This window comes from Alligator sinensis, unplaced genomic scaffold (assembly GCF_000455745.1).
Source record: "Alligator sinensis unplaced genomic scaffold, ASM45574v1 scaffold269_1, whole genome shotgun sequence".
Taxonomy (NCBI): Eukaryota; Metazoa; Chordata; order Crocodylia; family Alligatoridae; genus Alligator; species Alligator sinensis.
The window spans coordinates 319,534-335,767 of NW_005842048.1; the positions used below are offsets into that span (position 1 = coordinate 319,534).

Sequence of the window (16,234 nt, forward strand, 5' to 3'; positions counted from 1 at the left end):
AGGTTCAGGTCCCTCAGTCTCTCCTTGTAGGGCCTCTCACCAAGCGGGTGGTCCTCCTCTGAACCCTCTCCAGGCTGGCCACATCCCTTTTGAAGTGCGACGCCCAGTACTGGACACAGTACTCCAACTGCGGCCTGACCAAAGTCGCACAGAGGGGGAGTATCACTTCTCTGGACCAGCTTGAGATGTACCTTTGGATGCATGACAAGGTATGGCTGGCCTTGCTGGCTGCGGTCTGGCACTGGCGGTTCATGTTCATCTTGGAGTCAATAATGATTCCAAGATCCCTTTCCGCCTCTGTGCTTTCAAGAAGGGAACTCCCCAGCCTGTATGTATGCTGTGGATTCCTTCTCCCAAGGTGCAGCACCCTGCATTTGTCTATGTTGAACCCCATCCTATTCTCATCTGCCCAATAAACTAACTATATGAACTTAGCTTGCTGAAGAGAGACTTTTGCAGCCTGTATGATACTATTGTGAATACAAGTCATCTGATAGAAATGAGTACTAATTGGAATTTAGTTATAAAATATCTTAGTGTAAACAGGGCAGCTATCCTGCAGCAAGCATAACTCAGCTAAGCCTGTTTTTTCACTTATCAGCCATTCTTAGATGTTTCTATGAAGGCATCTCTTTGTCCTATATGCTTTTACCTGTCATTTTTATTCTTCAGTTGACATTATTCTGTGTTATATCATGGTCACTTGTTCTAGAAACAACTGATGTGTTCCAAACACAAGCTTGGTGTCTTTAGAGGAGTAATGCAAATGAGCGGAAGGGGAAAAATGAGAGAGAAAAATAACTTTAAAATTATTGTACTTAAACAAAGTTCCTCTTGAAATGAAATGTATTCAGAGTATCCATGACGTGTCATCAGCTCCTTGAACTCTTTTGAAATTACATGGACAAACCACATTTTACTTATGTTTTAAAGGAATAACATTTTCTCCCATCTGTGCAGTTTGCAGTTGTGGCATGTGGGAACATATAATACTTCCTGTATATAGTGCTTTGTCCCTTGATGTAGCATACAAAAAGAAATTCCTCAAGAATCTTGTTTTCTGTCTATTAGAGCAAGATCTTTTGATGCAGGCGTTATAATGACATAAAGGGGGAAATTTGAACAACAAAGATCAATTTCATCATGAAACAGAAACTGTGTACCAGTTTTGCTCTTTTAAAATAAGGCCATAAAGCAGATTTACAGGTTGTTGTTGCTTGTATTTTAATATTACGTTAGTAGGGCAACTGAAACTGCTGCGTTTTCAAAGACATTATGCAAGTGGGTGAAACAACCTTTCATCATGTATCCTGTATCACAACAACTTCTAAACGTTGTGGGGGTTTTTTTGGTTTGTTTTATTTTGTACTTGTGTCTCAACTTGTGATTCAATGCTTTTGTATTACAGAGCCTTTACTGTGCAACAAAGCATGTTTTAAATAGCTTGGCATTATTCTATTGTGCTGAGGTCCCTCTTCACACCAGAAGAGCCCCTTGTCCTGGTAGCAGAGTACATTTTGTCAGAAAGGAAGCATTTGCCTGTTGCTGCAAGGTTTAGTTTACTTCTCAGTGCAGCTTCCCTTCTGCATTAGGGTTTTGAGCTGCTGCTTATCACTGTGGCATCTTGAGAGGGCTGATTCATTAATATGGTCCTACTGGCATTTTCATTTTAAATATTTTCCCTTTTCCTAGTACCCTGCAATGAGAGGTCACGATCTTGCTGCTGCCACCTCTTACAGTACTCAGAGATCATCCATTCTACCTCTTTATGAAGTAAGTATTATTTATACTTATATATTTATAAACACCTAGTAACAATTTAGTAATGCCCTAAATGTGCTGTTTACCCTATAACCAGGTCCTGTTCTGAAGAGCTGACTTTTTTAAAAGTATGAATAGTTTCCCATCAGCAATGGCCAGTATCTTCGTGTGAAGATTTGCAGGATAACACCCTGAAAATTAATCACAAATCTCTTAATGATTCTTCACTGGTTGCCTTCTTGAGTCCCAATTTCTGCTCCCATCATGCTGCCATTGGGGTGGGACTTTGTGGAAGGCAGTGAGGCTCTGCAAGTGCCTGTGTAGGAGCACTTCTGCTGTAGGGCCTACACATTTACCTGTGCATTTAACACTTTCTTGTCCATATCTCTTTAGAATACTTTCCAGGAACTACAGGTAGTGAGACGCAGTCTGAACTTGTTTAGAACTCAAATGATGGATTTGGAATTGACTATGTTACGTCAGCAAACAACAGTATATCAACACATGACTGAAGAAGAAAGGTAAAATCATTGTGACTGTTGATGTTTAGAGAAAGAGAATGCTGTATTTACGTAAATACAAGACAAAGTTCCCCCTCCCCCCCCCCCCCCCCCCCGCCCAGCCCCTTCACAGCACATAGTGGTGTGGAGGGGGAAGCTCTTTGTCTTACAAGGCAATGTTATTAAATCCATTGTCTGTCATTAAACTGTTGCCAAAAGCAGCATGTGCTCAGTATTGAAAACCAACTATGAAGTTGAGAAAACATAGCCAACACTCAGCATGACTATAAAACACATGGTCCATATTGAGCGAGCAAACAAACTGATGGGAGCGTGTGTGTGTGTGTCCCTTAAGAAACAAAAAACAGGCAGGTGTTTCCTCTGCAGGGAACTGGCACTGGCCCTGGGCCTGGGCCTCCAGGTTGACACCAGGGGGGCCAGATTCAGCCTTGACACCCCCTTTCCCCCCACCTTGGTGCCAAAAAGGCCAAGTTGCTGATGGGGAACCTACCACAAGAATAGGTTAGTGCAGCCCATCTGAATAAGATGTATTGTAGTGCGAAATGTGCCCAGTCCCCTTCAGACCTGACTCTTTTTTTTTTTAAGTCAGGTGAACCACTGTATTGAATTTAGACTTCCTCTTCACTACCACAGCTGAGTAGTGGTACACATTTTCTAGTGATTCCTATTTCTTCACCAGTCTTAAACATCTAGTAAACACCACCAAGTGGGGCCCTAAACTGTGCATCCAGAATCTCTCTATCACCCTTTTCTCAGCCTGTTGCATATAATTAGTGTGGCCCCACCCTCCATGAGGTGGAACCAGACCAGGTTTCCTTGCGCCTCACCTGCACATAAATTTTTGAAGAATCCCAGGACTCGCAAGCAGAACACCCAGTTCCAGTCATAAGTGGAGGGACTAATTACCACATGGGTCTTTTGTGGGAGGTATCTGAAGTACACACAAATACAAGAAGCACTGAGCAATAGAGTCACCATGGCTTTAAACACTGTTGACTCTGCTGGGGCCTGGACCAGTGAACTATATGGTAAATCATGAGCCTGTTGGCTTTGGACAGATAACATGCATAGTTTCTATTATATATAAGTAGGTACAAAAGTGCTGCTTAGGAGTGTGTTTATGGAGTACCTGTGCTAAAACTTGCAGCAGTTTCAAAAAAGGTAAAATCCATCCATTTTAGATGACCTAAATTACTACAGGCATGTTTATTTCAGTCATTGTTTTCAGATTTGCCTCTTACTTCCATGTGTGCAGGGAGAGGAGGGCATGGCAGTAAGGAAAGGGCTGCAGGGGGAAGATGATGTGGGAGGCAGAGGGCAAAGGGGCCACTTGACCCCCCCCAGATTTATTCCCCCTGCTGTAACAGTGGGTGGGGGACAAATTCAAGGCAAACCTCCAATAATTAGATTCTGTACCTGGAAAACTTACAACATATTGATACATTTCCCATGTATAGAATCTAATTATTGGGGGATCATCTTATATTCAGGGCCATCTTATATTTGAATAAATATGGTACTTCCTTATTTGCTGCTCCTTCTTCCACTAAAGCCAAAGGTAAAACACCCATTGACCTCTCCGAGTAAGCAGAGGTCTGAACTTTTATCAAACTATTTAGTCTTCCCACCCCCAATTCGGTGATATTTTCCTCTTTATGGCTTTATGCTCATCCATCTTTTCCTCCAGGCAGCAAAATTCTTGCCCTGAACATTTTTATAGTTGTGAGTTTTAACAATTTTTTTTTTTATCAGAGGCCACTTGCACATTTCTTTTTCTCTTATATTAAATATTTCTATCACAGATCTCTTTCTGTTATTTATAAATTTATATAAAAAATTGCAAAGCATTCAGATGCTTCTTCAACCCACAGCTGCCACTAATAGTTTAAAACACTCATTAATCTGCCTGTATTGTTGTTGCCATCAGTGCTGTGAAAAATCATGCAGAAGAAAAACACTTAGATTGTTTATTGCCATTGATTTTGTTATTGATGTTTGAACAAAAACAACATAAATAACATAACAGTAAATATAGATGTGTCTAAACTCCATATGCTTGAATATATTGAACGTAATTGGAAACTCATTGGAAGATTTTCCTTGTTTGGCACTGGATCTTAGTTTTCCCATTGAAGTGATAGGTTTTTCTCTCAAAACAGAACTCCATTTTTCTGAAGTGATGAGAATCCTTTGTTCCCTTTTCCTTCACTACTGCTCAGGATGCAGGAGGTTTCCTGTGAAAGAGAAGCAAGCAGCACCTTCTGTGCCAACTGCTTCTAACTCACAGAGTTTCAGAGGACGTGATGGACTATGCCTCTCTGCTAACAGAATGTTGGTTTTTTTGTAATTCACTTGCCTTTAGATATGAAGCCGATCAACTCCAGAGTTTAAGAAAATCTGTCCGCATGGAGCTGCAGGAGCTAGAAACGCAGTTAGAGGAACGTCTGCTTGCTCTGGAGGAACAGCTTAGAACTTTACACATGTCTTCACCTTACAGATCTCAGCCACTCATGGTGTGTGTTGTTTTGGGAAGTTACTATATTTATGATATCTCTTAGCAGCGTATTTTTTGAATTGCGTACTAAAGTTAAACCTAAAGTATCTGTTATGTAGATGCCAACTTTTAAATTAAGACTCCAATTAAAGATCTTCCAAACATTCTTATTGATGTGTTTGAACTGTGATCTATAGAATTTGGATGACAAGTCTTATGTAGATCAGGAGTGACTTTTTTTTGTTTTCATTGGTCGTTCAACTACATGTGATTCCAGGATTTTTATCAGGATTTTAGCTCAGAGATGTCAGAGCTCTATACCTCTTCCAGTGTTTTCTTCCTTTTTTAAAATCATTTTATTCCCACCCAAGGAGTCTACCAAGATTCCAAAACAGTGACCATGAATTATCACTGCAACCCCCGGCTATAATGTTATTCTGTCTGGAGTTCCTCCTCTGCTTCTTCACTAGTCAAAGGAAGTAGCTATAGAGAGAACCCAAGGTGTTTCTGTCTGAAAGAGCTAGATTGTGCTGCCCTCCACAGTGCTTACCCATCCCATGTGCAAATGACTGGACATTTTTCTGTCTTTGCTATTGCCATCCTTCAAGTTTCTTTCACTTTCTGCATCTGTGATGCTTCTTTTATTGCTTCTCTTCTTGCACCATACTGTAAATTGTGTGGGCCTGAGATAAAAATTAAGGAAATTGTGGAAGTTCAAGGAATCATAAAAAGGTATGTATCTGTAGGGTAGAACAGAGATACCCAACCCCCTGCTTGCAGGCCAGATCTGGTTCCTCACGCCATGTCATCCATTCAGCAGGGTTCCCTACATTACCATGGGGAGCCCTGTGTGCCATAGCCCTATGCACTAGGTCTGGCCCATGGGATCGAATCCCATTATGCAGAGTGTTATGAGGTCCAATCTTGGAGCATGGGGCCAAAACATTGAACCCAGCTAGCACAGAAGAAAGGTTGCTCATGCTATTCTATTTTTCTAGAATATTACATGCAGCAGCAGCATGCTGTTTGTAAGGCCACATACAGGTGTTACATTTCTAGCAGGACAAATTGCTGATCTCTTGGTAGAAATTACAAGTGTTCGTTCAATTTCTCCCAGGAGGAATCATGCCCCTCTGGGAGAATGATCTCCAGCGTGTGACCCTGGAAGATCCCCTTAGCAAGAGAGACTCGTAATTTAAGTGTCTGCTCCCTTAGTGTCTGCTGCAGGTCCATCTCAAGACAACTAAAGTAGCACTGATTAGAATCTCCTAATTATTGTCAGTTTTTGCTCTATGCTGGTCAGTGTTCTTGCAGAAGCTTGTGTCCAGGCACAGCAGAGACACATGCCAAATCATCCTTTTCAGGATTGCCATGGAAAAAAATTTGAACAGCAAGAACAGGAAAATATGGAATTACTATGATCCCAAGCCAGACTAAAAATACTTGGATCTTTATAAATATATTTTTATTTTTAAATCCATTCATAGAAAGGAGCCAGCTTTTAAAATGACTAAAATAAACTTCTCTGACCAGTTTTGTTTACTTTCTGACTTCTATGGCTTTACTTCTTCAGACAGTTGCTACACACTATATTATGCATTACCATTTGATAGTTTTAAAGAACCCTGTGCACTAACTCCACTTTATATTTCAGGGTATGTATGGCAGCAGGAGCACTGATAATCTTTCATGCCCTTCTCCACTGAATGTAATTGAACCAGTAAGTAATTTTATTTAAACACTATTAAAAATAGGATAATCAAAGGCTTTCTTAAGAGAAACTGGTTAAATTTGGTATTTATTAGAGGCCAGATCCTACAAGCACCTGCTCATATGCTATTGAAAACAGTGGCACTGCTCACAGGAGCAAAGGTTGCACACACAAGTGTTTTCAGTATCTCTCCCATGATTTAGGAGAGATGTATGGAGGTAAAGTCTTGTTTAGGAGCAGCTATTGGCATCTGATGAGTTTGCTGTGGTAGTTCTCTCTTTCTATTTTGGTTAGTTCTTTTTGGTGAATATTAGGCCAGGAACCTTGGATAAATGCCTTTTTTGTTTTTAATTTAGATGAAAGCCAACAAAAATATTATAGAGTGGCTAAAAAAGAGTAGCTCAGAGTTGCAAAAGCTTAGGTATCCCTGAATGGCTTTACCAAGCAAGGTGGAACAAATCAAGACTTCTAATTTTTCAACAGCTTTGACTAGGTACAGCTGGTGGCTAGGGACATGGCAGTCATTTCTGTTTAATTAGATTTAAAACCTTGTCTTTATGCTTTTTTGCTGAAGTCACTAAGGGAAAGCATGATTATAAAATATTTATAAAAATACAGTAAATACAATGTGTATAGTATGTGTAATTGTGAAGATTAATACCATATGTATGACTTTTTTTTAATTAGAATGTATAAAATGTGTGAGAATCTGTATACCTGTATTCATGTATATATGCACACACACACAAATATATCTTTATACACTAGTGTGTGTGTGTGTGTGTGTGTGTGTGTGTGTGTGTGATGGAACGAGTGACTAGATAACTAATAAGAAATGTTGCTTTTATAGATGCAGGCTTTATTTGGTTCTGAAGAACAGTGTAATTACCTGTGCCTATGGAGGCCTCAGACAAATCACTAATGACCTCTGATTTTTAATATTTGTCTATAGCAATTATAGAAAATACTGGGAGAAAAAAACCAACCTTTTCTTCCTGAATCTCTAGGTCTCTGAACTTATTCGAGAACAGTCATTTTTGAAGTCAGAATTGGGATTAGGACTGGGAGATCTTGGATTGGAAACTCTTCCAGCAGAAGGATCAGAATCAGTATTCTCTCATGGAAACTCGGATTCTTCTTCCGTTTGCTCCAGCCATGCAGGCAGGAAAGCTGGTGGAAGCTTATCTGAGATAACTGGAAAGTCCAAGATGCAAAGCAAGAGGGTATACCGAGCATCTGTTGCCTTAACACCAACCCCACCAGCAAGACCAGGCAGCATGCAGCAAGCTGAATGCCCTGAGGAATATGCAGACTCCAGATCAGAGGTGGAACAAAAACTTGAAAAAGTTCCTTTTGCACCTTCAGTTGATGAAATTCACAGAAGCGTGGAGAATGAGGAGCTGCAGCAGGTTATACGGGAGGTAAGGAAAAACGTGGTGTCTACTTGGGTTAGGGTTTATTGAAACATTGGTCAGGTGAAATTTTTAGTTGTACTGCATACAACTCTGACTACTCTCCTCTTCCCCTAGTTTAACCTTAAAAAAAGAAAAAAGAGCCTGAGATCAGAGTTCTCAGCAACAGGCAGTTCTCACCACAGGGCTTAGCCAGAATTGTATATTGCATTTGCATTACCTCCTACCTAGATGACAGCAGTTGCTGCATTAATTAGTAGTTACTTAACATTATGGGCATGGATAAGGAGGTATTTGCTCTTTACTAAAATCACAATAGAATCTGTTTCTCTCTAAAGCATATCTTGCTTTAAAAACTAGTTTAGTTCCCTCTACTTGTAGAAGGGGTTGTAGCAATCCCAGAGATACTGCTTCTCTGCCACCTTTTTTCACCCTTAATTGGCAAATAGCCAATAAAATCCAGAACATAAAGCACCTCTTCACTTCCCTCTACCCAGTCTAGCAATATAATTAGGGTCGAAGTCAGATCCCAGGCTTCCCCTCCTTTTTCTGCACTGGTCAAATGGGGAATATTTATTTCCCGTCATCTTGGCTTTGTTGTAAAGGATATTTAGGTAATAGCTGCACAGTGCTTGGCAATGTTAATATCCCTTTACAGCTTCCAAGGAGTGTCCTGCTCTTCCTCAGTCTTTCATGAAGCAGAGAGGTTTTCTTCATGCTCTGGAAGGAAAACTAGGCAATAAAAATGAAATTAAAAAAACCTTGAAGTTATCAGACACTAAGACTATTTCTGGGCTGTTAAATGTAGAAGGCTTGGAATATGCATGCATGTTAAATAGAAGAAGAATGGTAGTGAAAATGATACATATTCCTTAGTGCACAATCTGTAGAATGAGAAGAGGTTGTTGGAATTCACTCTGTTTAGCTTTAGGCAGGAACTGCATAAATAGCCAAGGATAAAACTGCATGTTCTAGCAACCAATGTTAAAGGTGAGGGAGCTGCTAATATTAAGAATGGATGCATTTAACCTGGCTATTATGGTGCACAGTTTTTTTCAGTGAGGTCAAACAAGATCAGCTTGCATTACACTTAACTGATGCTCAACTGTGCTTGATGCCATTAGTAGCCTCTACTCACTGGGACTCTTTGTAGAGTATGGTGTTATCAAGTGTGGGTAAGAATATCCCAGTCTGGTGGTCAGTGAGGCACACCTAGAATGATTACATCAACATTACTGTAATTCACTTTAAGAATCTGACACTTTCTAGCAGTTACTGATTGTACAATGGGGTATTTTGTATGCCATATTTTACTCCTCTGCTTAAGATGGGCAGAAACTATATGCAGTAAAAGAAATCTTGTATTCTCTTATTCTCATATTAATTTCTTCCTGATCCTTTTTAGATAGCACTTTTCTACGTGTGCCAGTTACTGAGGCCAGTAGATAATTTGCACAGAACAGGTTTCTTCTGCAACTTGTTTGTCCTTCTGCATTGATCCTTCAGTGATGCCACACTGTTACATTTGTGGCATCTCCATTTTTTAAGCCATAGAAGGTAATGTCAGATGTGGGATTATGATTTCACTACAGGATGTTGCGAAAGAGAAGCTGAGAGAGGAAGGAGAAAGCTATCATTCAAACAGTTTGTAACGTATCAGAGGAAATAAAGAAAACTGAGGTCAAAGTACATTGCTGTTGTAGTGGATGTTCTTTCCAAGTTTATCTCAGTGTCAAAGTCCCTCGTTAACCTTATTAGTTGATAGCAGATACAGGAGGTGTGCATTTTGCAGAGAGAAATGGGGCATTTGGCTGTGTTTCTGAGTATTCTGTACAGCTAAATAGTTCTGTACTGAATTGCATTTAATTCAGAACCTGGGATTTAAATGTGCTTCATAGTTAGTTGATCTGGATTTACTCTGCAGATGTCTGAAGGCTGCCATTCAGTATAATCTTATTGGCATCCAACTGAGGAGAGAGTAGGCCCTGAACAGTAGCTGCTTTGTAAGTCAGCATTAAGGTAGACTGGCATCGAGATGTATGCATAGATGTTTTTGCAGTGTCTAACCTTATTACTGGATAACATGCATGCAAATCTTTATATTTTAATAGACTGAAATCTACAACAAATCAGTGTCTCCCTTGTATAACTACATTATTAGTAATGACATCGTTAGGATTGTTTTGTTGTAGGAAAGAAATGCATTAATGTGCATTCTTGATGTATGCCTTCACAAATGTTAAATTCATTGTTTATTCAGTAATTCCTCCCCCTTTTTGTATAGGCATGTGGTCGCCTAATGGAGGCAAAAAAGGGTAGGCAGTGTTTCAGAACATGCTTGGGTGGATTGTACTGTATGAGTTTTTATCTGTATCTATGTACTGCTTAAAAAAACCAGAAAAAACCAAAATCTGCTAACTTGCAGAATAAATGAATTCATTCCCACAGAAGAGCATGCAAAAATGTTAAATGTCAAGATACTGAACACTGGCCATCTGAAAATACAATCTGAACTCCATTGAACTATCACATACAATACTTTCTTTTTGACTCTCACAGCATTGCAAGGAATGTAGCATATCCTTTATTTGATTTAACAGAAACAGTAGTTTTTAAAAAGTTGTACATAAGGAGACAATGATTGTTTAAATGAGCCTGAAGCTGATTAGAAGAACAGTTTCATCTGATTTTTCTTTGAGCATCCTGCTTAAATTAATGAAATGCAAGTGAATTTCATGGGGTCAGAGAAATGACTAATTATCTTTGATAAGTATCTTTTTGTGTGTATTCCTATAAGATTATGTAAGGTTTTGTTGTACTTCTGTCCCACTAGACTGAAGAAAACCATATCCATCACTACAGTTGAACCTAGACAGCTAACTGATCTAGCATGGAGATTAAATGATTCAGCCCAACAGGATTTTCTTCCAGGTTAGCATTAAAGGGCAGTAGGAGCAAGCCTCCATGTTCTACATGTTCTTTGGCCTATTGGAGGACTTTAGTGCCCAAGCTGTCTATGTGGCACTTTCTTACCATGAAGAAATGTATTGTTAGCCATATGGTACGATTGCAGCAGGGTAGGTGGTAGAGGTTTGGGATGCTGGTTAATGATATTTATAAATAATATTGCTGTTAAAACAAGACTGGCACGATGCTTAGAGAATTATTATATTCCATCCATTGAGCAAATGTAATTCTGGGTTTTAAACCTAAGAGTGAAGTAGGCTTCAACTTCCTTTTTATTCATTTCTTGTTTGTTGATTGGCAGAACACTGTGGCCTGTACAGAATAGGAGGGGTGTGTACCTTGCCTTGAGAAGTTCATAATCAGAAAGACAAATATTTGGCAATTATCATGAGACATGAAAAGTGGCTGAGTCACCACGGGAACAATACATCTTGCATCCATTCAGGAATTACCGTGATCAGTTGTAAGAATCTGATAGAGGGCTGAGCCTGGAAAAAAAGGCCTGGAGAAGAGAGGAGTAGAAGGTACGAAGGAGAAATACTGAGATGGAGTAAACAATGGGCAAAGGTGGCGTTCTTCAAAGCCTTAGACATGAGGACCCAGGACTGAATCCCAGAAGGGGGTAAAGTAGAATTAATAGCCCTTATTCATGTGCCTGGACAGAGGGCTATCTCTTGGATCATGCCCCGTCTGGTCCTTGTACCTTACTATGGACTGACTGCAGGGAGGTACCTTCGGTCCATTGGGATTCACAAGTTAGATTCCTTTCCTGAAGTTAGACAGCAGAGCCCTGTCTCAAACACTGAGCAGAATATCAGTCTTGTGGTGCTTGCACCGCTGTTATACAATATTCTGCCTCTCTCGCCTCCCAGGAGAAAGTCCTGACTCCCACACCATAAGACATTCTGGGGACAGGGCACTCTCCATGCTTCCTGTAGAATTTGTTCCACTTGATATCAAGTAAAGGTTTACTGAGCCAGAGAGAGCATATGAGAGTGTGATTCTCTAGCCCAGGGCTGTCTTCTTTCTGAGTTGCTAGGAACTGTGTGGGCCTTATGTCACGCAGGGTGCAGATCCCCTGGGCCATATACTACATGGGCCTCCCTCTGTCACATTCCTACAACTGACCAAGGTAATTCCTGAATGGATGCAAGATGTATTGTTCCCATGGTGACTCAGTGATTTTTCATCTAATGATAATTGCCAAATATTTGTCTTTCTGATTATGAACCTCTCATGGCAAGGTACACACCCCTCCTATTCTGTATGAGTACAGGATCTGACAGATCCTAGCTGCAGCAGTAGCAGGAGCATTGTGGGGAGTAGTGCCCATGCATGAGTCTGCAAGCTTCAAGTTAACTGCTCAGGCCAGATGTGGCTCATGGATAGCTCTGCACTAGCTTGTTAGATAGGGCATACCCTGAATGGGGGAGGCCGAAGCCTGTGCATGTTTCAAGGGCCACTTGCATGCCTCTAACATAACAGTCAGTGCCTAAGCTTTTTAGTGCCTCTGCCCATGGTTGTACTTACTGCCTTTCTGCCAAGGCCAAGACTGCTGCCGAGAAATAAGTCCTGCCTATTCAGTCTCTGTGTGTACCCAATCCGGGAAGTTAGGCAAAGCGGCTTAGAGGGACACAGTGGCTTAGAGGGAGTGTGCACGCTTAGGGGCGTGCACACTCTAGCACCTTTTTTAAGCTGTATATATATTTCAAGTGTAGCCATGCTTCTGTGCCTTAGTTCCCCCACTTCCAAAGTTCCCCTAGTGTTTCCCTTCCTTACAAGATGCATACATTTTTTATTGTGAGGCACTGTGATACTGAGAGGCACTGTGATACTAAGAGAAATCGAAATAAGTCACGTGATGAGAGGGAATGAAGACAAGGAGAAAAACAGGGGAATTGGGTACTGAGAGAAAGGGAGCATGCCCTAGGGTCAGTGACTGGAACAAATGTAGAGGAACAGGATGAACATCCCCTTTGTGTTAGGCAAGTCAGATACCCACTTGAGCAATAAACACAAAATACTTCTGAGAAATGTTTCTGTGTTTATTTTTGTATGCTTTAAGGACACACTCAGGAGTAGTGCAGGAAACTGCTGACATGCAGGAAAGCAGGGTGACTTTCAATTTTAGAACGCTGTTGTGGTAGCAGTAATGCTGTGTATCATATAATGCCTTCCAGCTGGGTATCTCAAAATATTTTACGAACATTAACAAACAACCCTGGGGTGAGGGAGACATGCTGTAATCCCAGTGGGGAAGCCAAGACACAGGGAGCTAAAGTGGTTTGCCAAGGTCATGTAGGTGGTCTGTGGCAGACCTGAGAATAGGACACAAGTCTCCTGACTCCCAGTCTGTTGCTTACCACGGGACCATCAGTCTTCTTTGGTCATTAGCAAAGCTAATTTGGGAAGGCTTTATCAGATTATTTTGGAAAGCAGAATTTATTTTCATCTACCCTGTTAGAGAGAGGGCACAGCTTTATATATTTAGATTTCATAGACATTAGGGCTGGAAGGGACCTTGGAAGATTATCAAGTCCAGCCCCCTGCCCCTGGGGCAGGAAGTCAGCTGGGGTCAAAGGATCCCAGCAAGATAAACGTCCAAATGTATCTTAAGAGTCCAGAGTAGGTGCTTACACCACCTCTGGTGGCAGTTTGTTCCAGGCCTTGGGGGCTTGGACAGTAAAGAAGTTTTTCCTTATGCCCAGCCTGAAACGGTCTTGGAGGAGTTGGTGACCATTTGACCTTGTCATCCCTTGGGGTGCTCTGGTGAGCAGGCATTCCCCCAGATCCTGATGTACACCTCTTATATACTTATAGGTAGCTACCAGGTCCCCCCTGCACCTGTGCTTTTCCAGGCTGAAGAGTCCTATAGCTCTCAGCCTGTCATCATAAGGCCTGTTATCCTGCCCTCTGATCATGCAAGTTGCTGTCCTCTGGACTCTCAAGCTTCTCAACATCCTTTTTAAATTACGGAGCCCAGAATTGGATGCAGTGCTCCAGCTGTGGCCTCACCAAGGCCAAGTACAGCGGGAGGATGACATCCTGGGATTTCCTTGAGAAGCATCTATGAATGCAAGCCAGAGTTTTGCTCGCTTTACCAGCTGCAATATCACATTGGTGGCTCATATCCATCTTGTGGTCAATCATGACCCCCAAGTCCCTTTTGGCTGTGGTGCTAGCAAGCGTAGCACTGCCGAGCCTGTAAGCATGCTGCGCGTTTTTCTTCCCAAGGTGGAGTACCTTGCATTTTTCGGTGTTGAACACCATCAGGTTTGCATCCACTCATTTTCTGAGCCTGTCAAGGTCAGCCTGGATCACCATCCTGTCCTCAGGTGAGGGACGCTTTACCCCAAAGTTTGGTGTCATTGGCAAACTTGGCCAGTCCACGTCTGACACCAGTGTCCACATCATTAATGAAGATGTTAAAGAGTATAGGCCCAAGGACGGAACCTTGGGGGACCCCACTGGTCACAGCACAACACGATGATTGACTTCTGTCGACTACCGCTCTCTGGGTCCAACCTCAGAGCCAATTCCCCAGCCAGTGAACTGTGACGTAGCCAAGGCCACAGTTGGCCAGTTTTCCTATGAGATGGTCATGGGATACCAGATGGAAAGTTTTTTTAAAATCAAGATATATAACGTCAATCTCTTCTCCTTTGTCCAGGTGATAGGTCACCTGGTCATAGAAGGAGATGAGATTGGTCAGGCAAGACCTACCTGCAACAAATCCATGCTGGCTATCCCTCAGGATGTTGCCATCGGCCAGTTTGTCAAGAATGGTCTCTTTGATAATTTTTTCCAAGATCTTCTCCTGGATAGAGGTCAGGCTGTTGGGCCTGTAGTTCCCTGGGTCTACTTTCCTCCCTTTCTTGAAGATAGGTGCCACACTGACCTTCTTCCAATCTTCAGGCACTTCACCAGAGTGCCAGGAGTTCTCAAAGATCCATGCCAGGGGCTGACCTATGATACTTGCCAGCTCCATAAGTACCCTGGAGTGTAAACTGTCTGGGCTGCCTGACTTAAAGGTGTCCAGCCTTTCAAGGTGTTCCTTCACATGGTCAACATTGATGAAGTGTAACAATTCTCCCTTGCCCTGGCCATTCCATACCATACTGAGCAGGGCTGTCCCTTGGGGCTGATGAAAAATTGATGCAAAATACCCATTAAGGAGGTTGGCTTTTTCCTGGACGTAAGTTGTCAGTTGTCCCATATGGTTTAGCAGGGTCCAATGTTACCCTTGCTTTTCCTCCGGCTCCCCACATATCTAAAAAAGGACTTTTTATTATCCTTGATACGTATAGTCAGTTGGAGTTCAGTCGCAGCCTTGGCTTTCCTGGTTCACTCCCTACAGGCCTGGACCAGTGCAGATCCTTTGAGGTGGATCCAGTCCTCCATCCTTTATAGGTCCTCCTTTTTAGACTCAAGAGGTCCACTAGTTCCCTGCAGAGCCAAGGGAGCTGCTGTGCCCTTTTGCTGCCTTTCCTCCGAGACAGGATAGACGTTGCTTGTGCTTCCAGTATCACTCCCTTGAGGAGCAACCACTCATCCTGAACTCCCCTCCCCCTTGGGTCATGGTTCCTTAGGCCCTTAGGGCCTCACCAACAAGCCTCCTGAGCTTGTCAGAGTTAGCTTTCCTGAAGTCAAGGACTTCTGCATTGCTGACTGACTTGCCAGCTTCACGGCAGATGGTGAAGGTGATCAGCTCATGGTCGCTGTCTCCCAGCTTCCCTTTGATTGTTAGGTCACTGATCAAGTTGCCATTACCAGGTCAAGCACTGCTTTACCTCTCTTCAGCCCATAGACTTCATGCATCAGATAAAGCTCATCCATGCACGTGAGAAAGCTTTGCGACCGTTCGGATTTGGCCAAGTGCTCTTCCCACGAGATGTTTAGGTAGTTAAAGTCTCCCATGACAACCATGCATTGGGAGTGTGCGACCTCAGCCAGTTCCTGGCGAACTCCTGGTCAAGCTCTTGATCTTGGGTAGGAGGTCTGTAGTAGACTCCTACCATTGTGTCCCCTGTGCCATGTTCACCATGGATTTTAACCCAGACAGTCTCCAGTCATCCACCCTGGGTGCCAATATCAGCTTGCAGGGATGTGTACCTTTCCTTGACATAGAGATCTACACCCCCCACCCCTTTTGTCTGGACGAACTCTCCTGTACAAGGTATAGCTGTCTATACCTGTGGTCCAGTCATAGGTGGAGTCCCACCAGTTCTCTGTTATCCCTATGAAATCATAGTCATTCTTGTTTAGCAGGAGAACCAGTTCCTCCTGCTTATTCCCCAAGCTCCTGGCATTGGTGTACAGGCAGGTAAGTGTCCCATTGGGGGCCCTTGCCTTTCCTACACATCATTCT

The 16,234-nt window shown here is 42.2% G+C and overlaps 1 protein-coding gene across 6 annotated transcripts in view; it reads left to right on the top strand.

Annotated features, from left to right (window-relative positions):
* SSFA2 (sperm specific antigen 2) overlaps nucleotides 1–16,234 on the top strand; it is a 59,289-nt gene that overhangs the window by 38,643 nt on the left and 4,412 nt on the right. For 4 of the 6 annotated variants that reach the window (XM_014519561.1, XM_006022851.3, XM_014519560.2 and 1 more), the window contains 5 exons: nucleotides 1,693–1,773; nucleotides 2,155–2,282; nucleotides 4,645–4,795; nucleotides 6,431–6,496; nucleotides 7,495–7,908. In XM_014519561.1, coding sequence (XP_014375047.1) covers nucleotides 1,693–1,773; nucleotides 2,155–2,282; nucleotides 4,645–4,795; nucleotides 6,431–6,496; nucleotides 7,495–7,908 — 840 coding nt within the window. Of the gene's footprint in view, nucleotides 1–1,692; nucleotides 1,774–2,154; nucleotides 2,283–4,644; nucleotides 4,796–6,430; nucleotides 6,497–7,494; nucleotides 7,909–10,732; nucleotides 10,831–16,234 lie in introns of all 6 variants that reach the window. The other 2 variants (XR_003093866.1, XR_003093867.1) reach the window with 1 other exon arrangement.